The sequence below is a fragment of the Capra hircus genome, chromosome 12, assembly GCF_001704415.2.
Source record: "Capra hircus breed San Clemente chromosome 12, ASM170441v1, whole genome shotgun sequence".
Classification (NCBI taxonomy): domain Eukaryota; kingdom Metazoa; phylum Chordata; class Mammalia; order Artiodactyla; family Bovidae; genus Capra; species Capra hircus.
Genome location: NC_030819.1, coordinates 68437995 through 68457357, shown reverse-complemented (window position 1 = coordinate 68457357; position 19363 = coordinate 68437995). Strand labels below are relative to the sequence as shown.

The window sequence follows — 19363 nt, the reverse complement described above, 5'->3', positions numbered from 1 at the left end:
CACTGTGTCCACTGTTTCCCCATCTCTTTGCCATGAAGTGATGGGACCAGATGCTATGATGTTCATTTTCTGAATGTTGAGCTTTAAGCCAACTTTTTCACTCTCCTCTTTCACTTTCATCAAGAGGCTCTTTAGTTCCTCTTCACTTTCTGCCACAAGGGTGGTGTCATCTGCATATCTGAGGTTATTGAGATTTCTCTCAGCAATCTTGATTCCAGCTTGTGCCTCATCCAGCCCAGTGTTTCTCATGATGTACTCTGCATATAAGTTAAATAAGCAGGGTGACAATATACAGCCTTGACGTACTCCTTTTCCTACTTGGAACCAGTCTGTTGTTCCATGTCCAGTTCTAACTGTTGCTTCCTGAGCTGCATACAGATTTCTCAAGAGGCAGGTCAGGTGGTCTGGTATTCCCATCTCTTTCAGAATTTCCCACAGTTTATTGTGATCAAAGGCTTTGGCATAGTCAATAAAGCAGAAATAGATGTTTTTTCTGGAACACTCTTGCCTTTTCGATGATCCAACGGATGTTGGCAATTTGATCTCTGGTTCCTCTGCCTTTTCTAAAACCAGCTTGAACATCTGGAAGTTCACGGTTCATGTATTCCTGAAGCCTGGCTTGGACAATTTTGAGCATTACTTTACTAGCATGTGAGAAGAGTACAATTGTGCGGTAGTTTGAGCATTCTTTGGCATTGCCTTTCTAAACCCTGAATAATTCAGGTAAACTGAGTAGGTTTCTATTTCTTGAAATCAGAAAGAATCTAAGCACACACATGTGGGAGGTGACTTAAATCATGGGAATGAAATAGAGCAAGAAAAGAAGAGAGATGAATATCTTCTAGGCCAGTGCTATCTCACAGTACCCATAAAGGAATGAACTTTGTAATTGTAATTTTTTGTGAAAAATAAAGTTTTGGAAAGTAAAATATGGAAAAGCACTAGAAAAATGAAATGAAAACAAAAATGGCACACCAAACACAAGCTCACTCACACTTTCAAGTATTTCAAACAGACATAAAACTGCATTTCAAAAAACAGAATTAAAACAAAAAATAACATAAAAGGAAAAAACTATAACAACTGCACTTTGTTCACTGAAAGTGTACAGATAGGTGATCAATATAGAGAATAGCTAATACACCCTTCATTTTCCATCATTCCACGGTCTAAACAAAAGGTCGGCAGTAAAGTGACAATTTCCTATATTAAATACTATAACAATATTTAATATTTTAAGTCTATTAACATTTAAAGTTTTTAACATGATAAATGGATGTTTTTCTTCCTTGTTAAGTCCTCTAATGTAGCTTGGTTGCTGACAATGCCACTAGCATAATTTATATTTAAATTGTTTCTATTTTGTTGTTGTTGTTGTTGCTATTTTCCGTTGTTTTTTATTTTTTGGCCACACTGTGGAGCAGTTGGGATCTTAGTTCCCTGATCAGGGATCAAACTCACACCCACTGCAGTGGAAGCGAGGAGTCTTAACTGCTGGATCACCACAGAAGTCCCTAAACTGTTCCTGCGCTGTATTTAAGAACAGTAATAGCAGAGCAATCAGTCTCTTAAAGGTATGTTTAAGGAAACGGAAGAAAAGACTTTATTTTTTTTTTTTTGCCACGAGGCTTGTGGGATATTAGTTCCCCAAGGAGGGATAGAAATTGTGCCCCGGAAGCAAAAGTGCTGGGTCCTAACCACTGAGATTTTAAAGCAAATTCAGTAAGCTCAGATATTCATTCTTAACTTTTATTCCAAATGAAGCAAATGCTGCTTTATTTTAAAAATTCATTTTCAATTTTTCATTAGCAGCCTGTTCCAAAGATTTATCCTATTATATTAATAGTCACATTTATCTTTCAATGAAAGAAATAGATTCTGGATTCATGAATTCCCTATGTATGTTTATTTTCATAGAAAATATAAATTCAAAATGTTTTCTCAAATTCATAGTTTTTTTATATTTTATGTATAAATGCCATGTATGATGGCCTTCTTGCTTCATCAGTCAGTTCATACTTTCATTACTTTGCTACGAGATATGGCTGTGAACTCAGTAGATGGGGAATCACACTTTTGAGCAAAGTTAATACAAACACTCAGATATTTAATTCTTTGGAATTACTTCTCTGGTTATTATTCAGTTTACTACTATCATTACTAACCCACTACTGATGTGTCTTTTCTTGACAAGACAGAAAAGGCTTATTTCACCATCTGTAATTTAGGGTTAAAAATAAGTGACACAAATTTTACTTCCCAACTTTAGCTGTGAATTTCAAAAACAGGCTTGATTAAAAAGGAAAATGGCTGCAAAAATAAAATGACTGTAAAAATAACTAGTTATAAATGGAAAAACTTACATTTCCACATATTTTTATTCACTTTTGGCTTACAGTTGACAAACCTTAAAAATTTCACTCTTTCACTAATGTGGTCCTATAGCACATGACAAGGACACAGAGGTACAATTTGTGCCACTGACCTACTACTTGTTACGCAAGTTGGAGAAATTTGAACCACTCTATACTCTGTTTAACCACAGGTGTCCAACGATCACATGCTTGGATACTGCTGAAATGTTAAACTCCTATAAATGCTGTAAAACATTTACTCTTTTTTTTTTTCATGTTTATAGAATGCTAATTATATTTTTCTGTAGTCCACCAGGCTCCTCTGTCCATGGAATTTTCCAGGCAAGAATACCGGAGTGGGTAGCCTTTCCCTTCTCCAGGGGATTGTCCCAACCCAGGGATCGAACCCAGGTCTCCTGCTTTGCAGGCGGATTCTTTACTGTCTTAGCCAGCAGGGAAGCCTGAAACGTTTACTCTTAACTTCTGTCCTTATCTCCTTGTGTACTAAACACAAGTAGTTTGCAGACTGGCACTGGTCCAAGAACCAGCACTGCTAGAGGAAGAACCAGTAGAGGAGTTTGTGAAGTAATAGAAGAGAGGAGGGGAACAAGGAGACCACGAATTTGTGGAAGACTATGGAAGCTTTAAGAGGAAGTAGTTCACTGTGTTAACTGCAATAAAGGTCAAGTAGGTTGAGACCAAAAGGAAGCCATGAATTGACAATTAGGACACTGGTGACCTTTGAAAGAGTGGTTTCAGTGGAGTCCTGGAGGCAACACTAGCAGGCTGAGGAGTTGCGAGAGAAGCGCAAATGGGGACTACCCTTTCGAGAGGCTAGATGGGAAAGAAATGGAGACAGTGTGGTAGTTTACAAAGAGGTTGAGGGGCTTCCCTGATGGGCCAACGTGGTTAAGAATCTTAACCTTCCAATGCAGGGGCAAGGGTTTGATCCCTGGTCCTGGAACTAAGATCCCACATGCCACCAGGCAGCTGCCCTGTGTGCTGAAACTATTAAGCCCTCCAACTCTAGAGCTGGTGCTCTGCAACCAGAGAAGGCTCACGCACCACAGTGAAGAGGCTGTGCACCAGGACAAAGAACCAGCACAGCCAAAGAAAAAAAAAATCAAAGAAAAAAGTCAAAGGCAGACTTCTTAGACTAGGGAAGACTTAAAAAAAGTCTGATATCACTGAAGAGGCCTCAAACTGAACAGAGTTCTGTTTCCAGGTAGAAAATCTAAGAAAATTTTTTTTTTTTTTTTGGTTTTACAGTAATCTTAAAACTACTAAGAAGGTGCAGAGAGATCAGGGGAAACTTCCTTGGAGAATCTGTAGACTTTCTAACACTTCTTTGGCAATGCAACAGAAAGCTGTGGGAGGAATACAAGGATTTTAATGGACTCAATTTCTCCTGAGTTTTGTAGAAAGACTTGATTTTGGCTGCACCAAACAGTGTGCATGACCTTAGTTCCCCAACCAAGGCTTGAACCTGTGCCCCCTGCTTTGGAAACGCAGCCTTATCCACTGGATTTAATGCTCAGAGACTTAATCACTGGGAATTCCCAGGACTTTAAATGTATCCATGGTAAGATACACATCCTTTTGTAAACAGAAATCTCTGAGCTATCATAGTTATGGTAAACTTGGGTATTGACAAAATGGGTTTAATAAAGCAAGTCATATCTATATATGAAGAGAGTTTACTTCAGTTCCTAGACTTTCCTCTGCTTTCACTCCATCCCGAGTTTTAGCAAAGAAACATTTACCGTGTGCCCAACACCATGCTAGGTACTAAGGCTACATTAATGACTGGTCTCTATATGGAAGGAGTTCACTGGAGCAAAATTATTGGTTTTGATGCTTTTTGGTGGAAACAGCTGAAAACCCCAGCTCCATCAAGTTCAGCTCCAGGGCCAGTCAAATCAGAGGCTCAGTCATGTCACCAAAGACCCAGATTTTCTGATATTACTACTGAGCCATCTTTAGTATCTGCCTCATCCTCAGGTCAGCTTGTCTTAAGTCACTATGGCTGCAGCAATTCCAAGTGACACATTCTCAAAATAGTTAAGGGGTAGAACTATGTCATCTGTATCTCATTTTAGAGGCACCCAGCAGACTACCTTTGATCTTGCCAAAACCAAAACTGCATCTTACAAAAACCAAAACTGTGTCCTGTGTTCCTGACTACTCCACTCGAATCCTGGGAAAGATGAGTGGAATTACAGCTGTAATGGTATTTGTCCTCTGAAATTGGGTCTGGGCATGGACCCTCACTTCGGATAAACTTTGAGTCCCCAAGAGAGAGTTTCTGAACTTAGGCAGAACTTGTTGTTGAGTAGGCCAATAACGGAAACCCCTTTTCACATTCTGGCATACACCATAATATACACAGAAAATGATAATCCATTGTATGGCCCACAGGGATAAACCAAAGAGCTACCACTTGCCTGAAGGCGTTGGCTGCCTCAGCCCTGCTCAGCTGTTCCAAGGATGAGGGAATTCACATCAGAGCACAGCTGTATTTTATTCATAGCACCTCAGTTGGGAAGGTCCTAGCGGGCAACCCAGAGCATCTGCCAGTGAGACAAAAGCAGATACTCAAACTAGACAATCTATTAGCATAAGCAAATACCAAGAGACAGGAGACACAGTTTCTAAGTCAATGTTTGACCATAGTAATTCCTGCAAACTCTTTTCTGGTGTCTGTGCCTTGCACATGCTATTTCTCTCTTCTTGGTGCTTTCTTTAACACAACGTATTGGCTCAGACGATAAATCGTCTGTCTACAATGCGGGAGACCTGGGTTCGATCCCTGGGTTGGGAAGATTCTCTGGAAAAGGAAATGGCAATCCACTCCAGTACTATTGCCTGGAAAATCCCATGGACAGAGGAGCCTGGTAGGCTACAGTCCATGGGGTTGCAAAGAGTCGGACACGACTGAGCGACTTCACTTCACTAATGGATAAGTAGAGTCACACATATCTTGGTTCAAAACCTCTACCACCCATCGGCTGTGTGTGTGTGTGTGTGTGTGTGTGTGTGTGTGTGTGTGTGTGTGTAAGTAACTCAGTCGTATCTGATTCTTTGAGACCCCATGGACTGTAGCCTGTCAGTCCATGGAATTCTCCAGGCCAGAATACTGGAGTACTGGGCAAATGAATTAACTCCTCTGAGCCTGTCTTCCCTATCCAAAGTGTAATACGACTACAACTCATTTTAAAGGGCTGTTTCTGAGGATTCGGTAAGATAATGAGATAAAATGGCCAGACCAATCCCCTGTGCACATAGTAAGTCCTCCTTAGATGTGAAGTCCGTCTGGCAAACTTCTACTCAAATGCCCCTGCTCCTCTGAAGATGTCCTTTAGGCGTTTCGATGGTGCTTCCTGGTTTTACGCTACTATTAAAACCGCGCAGCACCTTTTCATCAGTTCTTTGCCCGCAGCCCCCACCCCTCTTCCCTCAAAGAACTCTCAAAAGGCCAGTTTCGTCGTCCCGTACTTGGTCTCCGCTAGTAGTGGGCAAAATCCAGCTCCTCATAGGTGTCCCAGAGGGAGTTTGTTTTTGTTTTGGCTGACTTCGCTTAACGGATTGGGCGGGAGGAGCGCGGGCGAGCGGGAGGGCGCCGCCCACGGAGGAGAGGGGCGTGCCCGCCCCGGGTGCGCTCGCCCGATACTCCCCGGCGGGGGCCTCGGCCGCAGCCCCGGATCCACCCGGCTATAGCGAGGGAGCCCGCGCGCACCCACCGGGCCGGGTAGCGCCCTTACCCGGCCACCCACGCCCGCAGGGGCGAGTTTCGAGGGGAGGCAGGCTGAGGCGGCGGCGGCGGCCGCTGCCTCCGGGCGGGCGCCTGGGTTGCAGGCCCGGGGCTGCCCGCCCACCCGGCCCGCTCCTCGCCTCGCCTCGCCCAGCACCCCGGTGCCCTCCCGACGCCGGCGGGCCCGCGAGCCTCGCGGACGTGACGCCGCGGGCGGAAGTGACGTTTTCCCGCGGTTGGACGCGGCGCTCGGTTGCCGGGCGGGGGAGGGCCGGCCCGGTTTTTTTCTCAGGGGAACGTTCAAATTATTTTTGTAACGGGAGTCGGCCGAAGACGGGGCGTGCCCGAGGTGCGCGCGTCCTCTCCCTTCTCCGGCCCCACTCCAGCACCCGCCGGCGCCTGCCCTGCGAGCGCGTCATGCCGCCCAAAACCCCCCGGAGAGCAGCCGCCGCCGCAGCCGCCGCCGCAGCCGCCGCCGCGGAGCCCCCGCCGCCGCCGCCGCCGCCGCCCCCTGAGGAGGACCCCGAGCAGGACAGCGGCTCCGAGGACCTGCCTCTGGCCAGGTGAGCGGGCCGAGCCACCGGCGGCGGGCGGCGAGCGGGGAGGGCGCCCCGAGGCTGCGTCGGCGGGAGCCGCGGCGTCTAGGCGGGGGCGCGTCCCCGCGGGGCGCCGGTCCCGGCGGGAGGACGGTCCCCCCTCTACCACCCCTCGCGGCGGAGCGCCGGGAGGGAGCTGACAGGGGTCTGGGTGCGGGCGCCGCCTGGGAAGGGCGGCCGGGAGGGGGTCTCGGCTCCAGCTTGACAGGTGTCGGGCGGGTGGGGCTCGGGTCGCTGAGCGAAGTGACAGGTGCCGCCTTTGCTCCGCGAGACGGCCCTGCGCATCCGGCGGGTGTTTCGAGACCCCATCACACGCAAAAGAGGGAAAAAAGAAAAGGACTAACTGGTGTTTGCTGGATAGGTTTTTCTCCCGGTTGAGATTTGTAGTCCTCCAGTGGTCTTTCGACTTTCTCTTTTGGTCTCTAGCGATGCAACAGTTGGAAGTGCCCCCCCTCCCCCCACCGCCCCCGGGCGCGCAGCTGTATCTGAAGCCCAGTCCTGGGAGAGACAGTCAGAAAAGCCTTGGATGCAGCGGCAGAGATGCCCGCGGACGTGAAGGGCAGGGTCCTGGGTGTCGGTTACCCCCCAGGAAGCTCGGCTGAGGCGCCTTGTGGCGTTCTCTTAGAAGGGGCTTTTCGGTCTTGGGGATTCATGGCCATAGGTAGTGACTGGTGGAACGTAACTCTTTAGGAAGAACTCGTACCTGGGCAAAAATATTGCGAGACGTTTAGCCCAAGAGCTTAAAAGTTCCTAAACTTTTCTCTTGTTTTCTAGAACTCTTCTTGCGTATTTTCGTTGGCTTCAGCGTGCCTCGTTATTTCTTCCATTTTGCCTTTCGGCTTTGAGCCAGCAAGGATCCTGGTGTCCTTGTTTTTTTTTTTTTTTTTTTTTGCTTTTGTTTCGTTTGTTGGAGTACAAAACGAGTGTTTTTGTGCTCACGTGGAATTATTTTTCTTCTCGTAAGTGGATTCTAAATTTTAAGCAAGTCTACGATAATGCAGTGGAACTTTGACAGGGAGATAATATATTGCAACATCTTATTTTTCTTGATTGTGATGCTTTATGGTTAGAACCAAAAATTGAACGAGTATAATTATCCATTATTATTGTCAGAGTTGGCCCTGCTTTGAGACTGCACATCAATTACAGGGAAATGGGACTCCTTTCTGTCTCCCTCCCACAGTCCTAGCCCATCAGCAGGCCCTATTTCTCTCACCTCCCCCTGCACTAAGAGAATTCGGGACAAATTGTTAAAGATTGGGAAAAGCTTTTGGAAATGGCTTGTGAAAGGCTATTAGAAATTCATATATGACTATCTTATCAATTAAAAATCATTCTCATTAGTGGGGGAAAAAAAAAAAAAAGAGAAAGCCCAGGGATGTTCTAGGAGAAGACATTAGTTTCTGATTAAACTCTGATATGTTCAGTATTTTCCAGTTTCCTTTTGGTAAGAGCAGTGAAGTCTACTGCAAAGAACCCTGTGTTATCCACAGAGCTTGGAAGCATTCTTGAATATTGTGGAGTAACCAGAAATACTGAAGTTCTGGCCGGCACCTGGGAAAAGAAAGTCTTTTTTCCTTCTATTTTCCAACACTTCATTTTATATACTTTTAAATGATGAAACTATCACAAATTCTTTAAGTCAGAACCATGCAAGATAAAGTCTGTTCTTGATCTATCCTTGCCCATAAAATGTGTCCTTATGGGCTATCAAACTACTGGTTAACTACTTAACAAAGATAGAACCACTGCCTGGCAGTCTGAAGCTGAGAACTTTACCTGGGGTGGGTTCAGGGCCCAGTCCAATTGCATTTCCAGTGATGGAGCCCATGTCTACTTTGAGAGTTGAGAGTTTACTTAAGGGAAACAGCACACCATCTTCATTCTTGAGATAACCAAAAGTTAATTATGTTTCAGAGAAGGGTTGGCAGTCTGGAATAGTGCTCAAGGGCAAGGGTTATAGAGTTAGATTATTGGGTTTCTATCAGGGTTTCTGACATACTGTTTGTGATTTCAAGTGAGTGCTTTAACTTCTCTGATTTGGTATTTATCTGTAAAACAGGGTAAGAGGACTTACCTAATAGGCTGATGTGGGGATTCAATCTACCTTCATCTAAGGTACTTTGTGTGGGATCATAATAAATACTAAGAAATTATTAGCGATTCCTTGTACTATTATTATTAGAGGTCAAGTAGACATTAACTGATTGAAAAAGAATTAGCCAAGAAGAGTTTTTTGACTGCCTGTCTTGGTTAAGGAAAATCAGAAAGAAAGGCTGAATTTAATCATCATCTAAGAACTACTAGTAAGTAGATTAAATAAAACACTGTGAAAGGTAGACTGCATTTTAGCAAAAGTTTTGAATTGGTTTTGTAATATTGCTTTCCTCTTGCTGTTAACCAACCCAACTTTCCCAGTTTTAGCTCTTGTACTTACTTTAAGCTACTTTGCTGCTCTGAAGTATGTGATTCACCAGACCAGCAAACATTTTTCACTGTGTGGTATTACCATTCTGGAAAGACTGAAAAAGATAAATATATGTTTAAATTCTAAGTGTAATTTTTTTCAAAGATAAATAAGATTCTAAAGTATTTAGTGATGCTGTCTTTCAGGATAGTGCTGTTCTATGCAAACTATTGAAACAAATATTTATCTAATTAATTTGATTGTAAATATGTGCCTATTATATATTTTTTCATTTGGTAGGCTTGAGTTTGAAGAAACTGAAGAACCTGATTTTACTGCATTATGTCAGAAATTAAAGATACCAGATCATGTCAGAGAAAGAGCTTGGTTAACTTGGGAAAAAGTTTCATCTGTGGATGGAGTATTGGTAAGGAATGTCAAAAATTTTTGAAAACCTTTTTTTAATTTCAGAAGTAATTTTTAATCACCATAGAAAATTTGGAAAGTGGAAAATTATAAAGCAGAGCTACTAATAATCCTATTACCCAGAGGTAATTTATTTCTGATAACATTAAAAATTAAAACCCAACTCTCCGTGTAAGCCCCTCACCAAAGTATTTTAAAACAAATCTTAGGTTTCATATTTTATTCATAAATAGTTCATTATGCTATAAAAACTTCTTAAAAAACAAAAAATGACTCAAAATAATGTTTAATATCATAATATATAATCAGTATTGAAATTTCCCGATTGCCTTATAATTATTTAGAATTCAGAATCTTGATAATATTTTGATATTCTATTTTTTCTTGAATACATATACATATATATTAACATCTATGTATATAATAATATCACTAGCAAATAATTATTGACACTTTATATGTACTGGAGAATATTATAAGCATTTTGCAAGTAACTCATCTGACAAGCCTTTAAGATGTGAAGTATAAAATCCTTATTTTACATGTAAAATGTAAAATCTTCATTTTATAAATGAAGATACTGAAGCTGAGTGAGACTGAGTAACTTAACTAAGGATCCTGACTAATAAGATCTAAAACACAGATTTGGGATCATACATATAGTTATATATGTAATTACATGTAGTTTTATATCTTAAAAAAATGCTTTTTTCTTAACATGAGCATTTTATGTTGTTAAATATTTTTTGATGTATTTGATAATGTCATTTCCAGTGGTGTTATAATATTTTATCCATTAGATGTATTCTGATTTGTTAGCTTTCTGTTATTTGACATTTCCCCCCCAACTTTTTGGAGCTGTAAAATAATGTGATAAACATCCTTATTCGTAAGAGTGATACCTGGTGCAAATTAAGTCTTCAATTATTTGTTAAATGGATTAATGAATGAATCTCTGATTATTAGGATAAATTCTTACAATTTGAATTGCTGAGTCAAAAGCTATGAGCATTTATAAAACTATTGGTAATTTTTGCTAAACTGCACTCTAATCGCTTTTAATGAGTTTACATTTTCATTCAGCATTGTATTAGAGTACACTGCTGACTTGTTTTTTTACTGATCTGATCAACGCAGCAAACTGTTTATATACATCCCATAAAAATACTATTTATAACTGTTAAAAAAAAGCTCTAGTGTTTTAGTCTGTTTGGACTATTAAAATAAATACCTTAGACTGGATAGCTTATAAACAATAGAAATTTATTTCTCACTGTTCTGGAGCTGGGAAGTCCAACATCATGGTGCAGGCAGATTCTGGTTCTAGTAAAGGCACACTTCTTTATTCACAGGGAATTCACAGATAGTGCCTTGTCACTGGCCTTGGTTGGCAGAGCTGGTGGGAGCTTTTGCTGGCCTCTTTCAGAAGGGCACCGATTCCATTCATGAGGGCCCTTCCCTCCTGACTTAATCACTCCTGAAGGCTCTATTTCCTGATACCATCTTATTGGGCATCAGGTTTTCAGCATCTGAATTTGAGGGGGACACAAGCATTCGGTCTGTCAGTTCAGTTGCTCAGTCGTGTCCGACTCTTTGCAACCCCATGAATCGCAGCACACCAGGCCTCCCTGTCCATCACCAACTCCCAGAGTTCACTCAAACTCATGCCCATCGAGTCAGTGATGCCATCCAGCCATCTCATCCTCTGTTGTCCCCTTTTCCTCCTGCCCCCAATCCCTCCCAGCGTCAGGGTCTTTTCCAGTGAGTCAACTCTTCGCATGAGGGGGCCAAAGTATTGGAGTTTCAGCTTCAGCATCTGGTAATAAAGAAAAGAGAAACCTCACAATTTCCAAAGATCTGAACATACTCTAGAACTACATACTAAAAAGGCATTCTTCCAGTATCTTGGATGAATGACTTTGGTATTATCATCCCAAAGCACCTAATATACATTTCCACTGATTCGGGTACATCATGTACAAAGCTGCTTCTTTGCATGTGCTGTTAAAGAGAGTCATCACTCCTTCACTTCTCTCTCTTCCATAAATACTAGGCTTTTAGTTTTCAGAAAGTTGAGAAGGGGTAGTTGATTATAGACAGCATTGGTAAGTGCAGATAGTTGCCAGTTTTTAAGTGAGTTGTGTTCCAGATCTCTTGAAAGTGAAAGTCACTCAGTTTTATGGAACCCTGATCCGTGGAATTCTCCAGGCCAGAATACTGGAGTGGGTAGCCTTTCCCTTCTCCAGGGGATCTTCCGAACCCAGGTCTGCCACATTACAGGTGGATTTTTAACCAGCTGAGCCACAAGGGAAGCCCAAGAATACTGGAGTGGGTAGCCTATCCCTTCTCCAGCGGATCTTCCTGACCCAGGATTCCAGATCTCTTAGTAAGTATAATAAGGTAGTTAGATTTGCAGGCTAGGTCACAGGAAACTTTTTTTAAAAAGACTGAATTCTAGCAGTAATAGTTTTGGGCGTCAGCTTTCATATATACATATATAAATAAATGTTACTGGTTTTTATCCTACCCTTTTCTTTCTCCTGGCTTTGTCCCTATCTTCCATGGGAACTGGCATAGTTTAAAACTCATCTCCTGATGATGCTCTTGATGGGGACTAGGAGATGAGAAGTCATTCCTGGTTGTGTGCTGAGGAAAATAAGAAAGGAATTTCATGTTACATTTGGAACTTGGGGCATCTTTTCGTTGGGTGCAACAGGATGATGTTGTATTTTTCTGTTACAGTTCACCAGACTCTTCCATAGAAGTGTTATTTTCAGTGATAGTTAAGTTTTTGAGAGTTGGCCTGATAATTTAATCTTCCTTTATACAGTAATTTCTAAGGGAGAATGTGACACAGTGAGTGCTGAGAAGCCAGAGAGTGACAAAATGAACCTGTTTCTGATGCAGCCATTCTAGTTGCACTTGGCTATCTTCTTTGAAACAAGAAGAATGTGGTAACTCAGGGTAATTTTTGGCAACTGAAAATAGATAATGTTTATTGAAACAAAGGATGGGTTAAGAGCAAGAATTTGTCATGAGACTGGACTGACTCAAGTTTCAAATCTACCATTTACTGCCTCTGTGATCTTGAAAAGGTACCTGAAATCTCCAAGTCTCAATTATCTTATTTGTAAATGGAACTAACAATAATTTCTGGGTCTTGGAGTTATTTGGTAGATTAAATTCATGCATATAAAGCATTTATTAGTGTAAATGAGTGCTTATATTTGGTCATGCAAGTAGAATATTTTTACTAATGAGCTACTGCAGAAAATCTTATATTAGTATTTTTTTTTAAAGAATTTAAGGATCAGTTAAAATGGTTGAAGTTTTAAATGGATGTATAGTGATTCTGACGTGGCACTTTCATTAAAATGCATATTTTTAGGTTCTTGAGAGTAAAAAAAAGTCATTTATACATGCAGGAAAGCATATATTAATCCTTTTAAAGGAAAGGTTTGTGGTATTTTGTCTAGAAATTTCTCCTTTTTGTATAAGTGTTTAGTAAGTGTGTAATATGTGGTTGCTGTCATATGATTAAATTGTGTTCATGCTGCTTACAGCATATGAATAAAATAAGAAATTGGTCAGATGTACTTCTCATACTGTGACTTATGGTAAATCAGTTGTTGGAATATTGGTTTTCTTTCTGCATCTTGAATCACAGTGTGGCAGAGAAGAAATAAACCTTGGACCTCAGGGCAAAAAACTCTTATTGTAGTTGTAATATAGCTATATGATTTTAAGCAAATTGGTTAATCCCAATTAACCAGTTCTCAGTTTGCTCATAAGCAGAAATGATGTCTGAATATCAGCCTTTTAGGCTTTTGCATAAGGGGTTGTGTGTGTATTCGTATGTTTGTATGTTTATTTGTGTGTGTATATATTCAAGGGCTTTGAAATATATTACCCTTGATAGAAGCATTTTAGAGGTAATTACATTTAGAAAGATAATTGAAGAGAATAGTTTGGAATTAGAGTAAAACTAGGCATTCTATTTAAGCTGTGCTACAAAAATATGAAGAGGTTTCTTAATAACCTTAGTAGAATATATATTTTAAAATAATGTGTAATGAAAAATTTCTTTACCTGTAATTTTTTAGTCCTTAGTTATATATACACCCTATCTATTTGAAGATGGTGCTTATATTCTGATTGCTTGTGGGTTTTGCTGAGCAAAATACATTTAAAAACATGTTTGTGTGTGTGTCGTCAGTCGTATCTGACTCTCTGCGACCCCATGGACTGTAAACTGCTAAAGAACATGGATGTGAATGTTACATTTGTATTACAGATGTAGGATGTCTGCAGGTTCTTTTATTTCTGATTCTACTTCTAAGATTAATTTCTAAAGACATTTTATTTTGGAGAGTTTCAGATATTTATATAAGTAGGTTAAAGAAAATAGTATGAACTCTCACATACCTCTTAACCAGCTTCAGTAGTTATCAGTCATGGCCAAACTCTATTTCTCCCTGACTCCAGATTATTTTAAAGTAAATCCAAGATATGATGTTTCATCTATACATATTTCAGTATGTATGGGGGAAAAAAAAAGAACTCTTTGAAACAATGACCACAAGAAATTTCCTGGTGTTTCTCTGATCAGGATTCCACACTTCCACTGTAGGGGTCATGGACTGAATCCCTGATTTGGAGACTAAGATCCTACAAGCTGCACCAGAAGACAATCCCCTCCAAACAACAGAAGCACCACAGTTCATCACACCTGATAAAATTAATGAAAATTCCTTAATATCAAATATCCATTGTTTGAATTATCTTGTTTCATAAATTCTTTTTTTCAGTAAGTTCAGGATTTAAATAAGGCCTACACAGTGTGATTGGTTGATCTGTGCCTTAAAATCTCTTTCAGTCTGTAGATTTTACCTTTTCCTTTCCTCCCCCTTTTCCTTTCTTTTCTTATTTTTTTTCACTGTATTTGTGAAGAAACTGGAGTTTTTATCCTGTGAGATTTTTTACTGTGTGCATTTTACAGATTATACCTCCTTCGTTGTTTAACGTATTTCCTAATTCTGTGTTTTTTAGAAATGATTCTAGAGGCCTGATCAGATCCTGGGTTGATATTTTTCAGAAGAAATGCTTCAGAGATGTTGTTGTGTATGCCTATTGGTAGACACATAATGTCTTGTTCTCTCTCTTTTAATGTAAGCTATTATTGATGACCGTTGACTGGAGCCATTAGAGGAACTAATCTTTCCCTTTTCAATTAATAGTTGTAATTCTTCTGTAAATAGAAACTTTGCTCCATCAAAGTTTATTCTGAAGTATAGATCCTTCAGGAAAGGTAGGATAAGTGCTTTATTCTTTTTGTTTATTGACTAGTTTTCAAGCTGATGAGTTTGTCTCGTAACATTCCCCAAAAGTGACCAATGATTATAATCATCTTTTCAAGTATTAATATTATCTTATAATACCAATAGACCAGTTTGACTATACATAGACATTTAATAAGATCTTTACTCAAAGATAACATTCAGGTGATCCTTGAATAGTGTTGGGGTTAGGGGCAGCAAACTTCCACACAGTCGACAATCTGTATTACCTATGGTTGACCCTCTGTATACACAGTTTCTTCATATACATGGTTCCTCCATTTCTGTAGTTTCACATCCGAGAGTTTAGCCAATCTCAGCTCATGTAGTACTGTAATATTTACTATTGGAAAAAAAAATGCCTATAGTGTAGTACTATAGTCTTGCAAGAGCTGACTCACTGGAAAAAACCCTGATGCTGAAAAAGATCAAAGGCAAGGTGGGGTGGGCGGCAGCAGAGGATAAGATGGTTAGATAGCATCACCAACTCAATGGACATGAATTTGAGCAAATTCTAGGAGATAGTGAAGGACAGGGAAGCCTGGCGTGCTGCAGTCCATGGGGTCACAAAGAGTTGGACACAACTTAGTGACTGGAAAACAACAGTAGTCTTTACTAATTGAAAATATATATATAACACACAGTTTGCAGCCATGTTCTTCAAGAGTCAGCTGTATTTTGTAATTTCAAGAATGAAATGGAAATAAGATCATGCAGTATGTAACCTTAGGGATTGTCTTTTTTTTTTTCACTAAGCATAATTCCCTGGAGACACACTGATGTTAAATGTCATTATATTTGTTTGCTAAGGGTGCCATAAAAAAATACCACAGACTGAGTGGCTCAGACAACAGAAATGTGTTTTCTCCCAGTTCTGGAGGCTGGAAGTCCGAGATAAACTCTGGGCAAGTTTGGTTTCTTCTGCGGCCTCCCTCGTTGGTTTGCAGATGGCTGCCTTCTTGTCTTCTGGAATGGTTTTCCTGTGCACAAATCCCTGGTGCCCTTTTGGGTGTCCAGACTTCTGTTCACGTAAGGATGCTAGTCAGATTCAATTAGCTTTACACTTCTGTCCTCATTTTAACTTATGTACCACTTGAGACCCTATCTCCAAACACAGTTATGTTCTCAGATACTTAGGGCTCCAGCTTCAGCATAGGAGTTTTGTGGAGGGAACTCAATCCAGCTCGTTGAAAATAGTTTGTTTCTTTGTTATTTTTTGGTAGTATTCCATGGTATGGCAAAGGTGGCTGTGTTGTTTGTAGGTTTTAGCTACTATGAATGAAGCTTCTATATCTGTATCATTTGTTAATAGATTTTTATTGTGGACATGAGTTTTCCACTCTTTAAACACCAAGGAGTGTTGTTGTTGGATCCTGTTGCAGAGATCCTATGGTAAAAGTATGTTCATTTTTGTAGGAAACTTCCAAATTGTGCCCAGAGTGGTGGTACCATTCAAGAAAGCGCTGCTGCTTTCATATTTTTGCGAGCATTTGGTATTGTCACTGTCTTGCATTTTGGCCATTCTAATAGGTGTGATATCTCACTGTTTTAATTTGTAATTCTCTTAACGGTGTATGGTGCTGAACATCTTTTCATATGCTTATTTGCCATCTGTACATCTTCTTTGGAGAGGTGTTGACACCTTGTGCCAATTTTTTAATCTGTTGTTTATATTTACTCATTGTTGAGTTTTAGGAGGAGTTTGTGTGTTTTAGAAAACAGTCCTCTTTAGATATTCCTTTTGCCAGTATTTTCTCCCATGCTGTGGCTTAACTTCTCATTCTCTTGACAGGGTCTTTCGTTGAGCAGAAATAATTTTAATAAAGTCCAGGTTATAAATTTTTTTATGAATCATGCCTTTGGTATTGTATCATTATCACTGCCATCACACTTCCTGATTTCAAACTATTACATAGCTGTAGTCATCAGAATAGAATGGGATTTAGTATTCAGACAGACACATAGATCAAGAGAAAAGAAAAGAGAGCCCAGAAATAAACCCCTACACATATATGGTCAGTTAATTTATGACAGAAGAAGCCAAGAATATTCAATAGTGATAAGACCATCTCTTCAGTAAAGGGTTCCGGGAAAACTGGACCACTGTCTCAGACTATAGATAAAAGTTAACTCATATTGGATTAAGAGACTTGATAGACGTAAGAAGCCAGAAATTCCTAGAGGAAAACATAGGTGCAGGCTCCTTGACCACCGTCTTGGCGATGATTTTTTGACACCCAAAGCAGAGCAAACAAAAGCAAAAATAAACAAGTAGAACTACATCAAAATAAAAAGCTTCTGATAGGAAAGGAAACATTGATAAAATAAAAAGGCAACCTACCAGTTGGGAGAAAATATTTGCAAATCTTGTATCTAATAAGGAGTTACTATCCAAAATACTTAAAGAACAAACAATCCAGTTTAAAAAAAATGGGCTGACGGACTGAATAGGTATTTTTCCGTGGAAGACACACAGATGGCTAACAAGTACATGGTGCTTAACCTCTAATCACCAGGGAAATGCACATCAAAACCACAGTAAAATACCACTCCCATCTGTTAGAATGGTTATTATCAAAAAGACAAGAAGTAACAAGCGTTGGTGACAATATAGAGAAAAGGGAACGGGTACATTGTTGGTAAGAATGTATATTGGTGCATGCATTGTGAAACACTGTACCTGGGGAGGAGAGATCACGATGGAGTAGACCTTCACTCACCAACACGTCAAACCCACAACTACATATAGAGCGGTGCTTGGTAAAACTGATTTGGGAACTAGCCAGATGGCTCTCTCTCAACCGAGGCTGTAAAGGAAGAACTACACAAAGGCTGGCAGGAAGGGAGGAGAAGCAGTCTGGTCTGGTCAGGACTTGCACCCGCTAGTGGAGGGTACAGAAGGGGAGGGAGATGGCACAGGCTTGGGGGTTTTCCCTGGGGGAGTGAGGGATTTGAGCCACGTATTAGGCAACCTAGCCCACGGGTCCAACACTGGGAAGACGACCCCTTGAGCTGGTTTGGAAACTACTGGGGCTTACCAGAGGGCTCTAAGAAACCAAGTCTCGGCCCTTGAAGGACATGCACAGACTTGCCTCCTCCCGGTCACAGCACAGAGTCAGCAGATGGAAAACTTACTGGCCCGGCTTACCAGGACCATCCCAGTGTATCCCGCAGCCTGCTCAGGGCTCCTGCTCCAGCGCCTCTTGCCCTGGCGCTGCACCCACTGAGGCACGGAGTGCTCCTGAGAGTGTGCACACTTGGAGGGCTGCGAGCCTGCTTGCACCCTGCCCCGACTCTGACCAGTGTGGAGGCAGACATTGCCAGCCTGGGTGTCAGTGTATCCCAGGTGGAGAATGTTGTCACTTGGTAGGCCGACCTTGCACACACTTGAGGGGGAGTAAAACTAGCTCTAGGGTGGGGCCTGCCATCGCAGGCTTGTGTGTCCCTGCGCGCATCTGGAGGGGAGTGAAACCGGGCCAGTGAGCGCAGGCGCCCGCTCAAGTCCTGACCCGGCCTCTAAGCGAGGCATTCACGCCAGGGGTTGGGGAGGGAGAGAAACCAGCACAGAAGTTCAGCCCCGTGTCCTCAGCCCTGGACGCGCCCCATACCTAGACAGGGTCTCCTGTCAGAAACCCACTTGCCTCAGTACGTTTCGTTCCAGCCGCTGGAGCCCCGCCCCCACCCCTTATAGGGTGGAGACTGCCCTTGAGCAGAGAAGCCCCAGTTCGGACTGTAGCTGCTCCAACTTCAGGCCACCAGAATGATGGCTGCCCGCCCAGCCCAGGGGAAGACAGCCTGCGTTCGTTCGCTCGCTTGTGATCCAGCAGCTCGCAGACCAGAGCCACTGGGCACATGCAGACTGCATTGGGACACCCCCACACGAGGCCATGCCTCCAAGACTGGAATAGGTAACTGTTTCACCTAATTTCATGGTGACAGAAGGCTGAACAAAATGAGAAGACTGAGGACTGTATTTCAAATGAAAGGGCAGGAACCCCTGAAAAAAGTCTCTGATGAAACGAGGTAAATAACATAAAGAATCCAATAGAATGCTAACTGGACTGGGGAAAAGAATAGATGAACACAGAATTTTAACAAGCGATTAGAAAACACATACAAAAAGAACCAGTCAGAGCTAGAAAACAGGATTACTGAAATGAAAAACACTAGAGAAAATTAACAGCAGGTTAGGTGATACAAAAGAGTGCATAAGGTATCTGATAGAATAATGGAAATCACCTGGTCCCAACAGCAAAAAGAAAAAAAAATTTTGATGAGAATTGTTTGAGACTTTGGGTGCAACATTAGGTGTACTAAAAATCACATTAATATGGGTCCCAGAAAGAGAAGAGAGGGAGAAAGAGGTAGAAAATTATCTCATGAAATTATGGCCGAAAACTTCCCAAACAGAGACAGGAAACAGACATCCAGGTGCAGGAAACACAAAGTCACAGACAGTATGAACCCAAGGCATATCATAATTAAAATGGCAA

At 41.5% G+C, this 19363-nt stretch overlaps 1 protein-coding gene across 1 annotated transcript in view; it reads left to right on the top strand.

The window, feature by feature from the left end:
- RB1 (RB transcriptional corepressor 1) overlaps positions 6191-19363 on the top strand; it is a 117656-nt gene continuing 104483 nt past the window's right edge. Inside the window, exons 1-2 of the mRNA XM_018056748.1 lie at positions 6191-6668; positions 9409-9535. Coding sequence (XP_017912237.1) covers positions 6523-6668; positions 9409-9535 — 273 coding nt within the window. The 5' untranslated portion in view covers positions 6191-6522. The remainder of the gene's footprint in view (positions 6669-9408; positions 9536-19363) is intronic.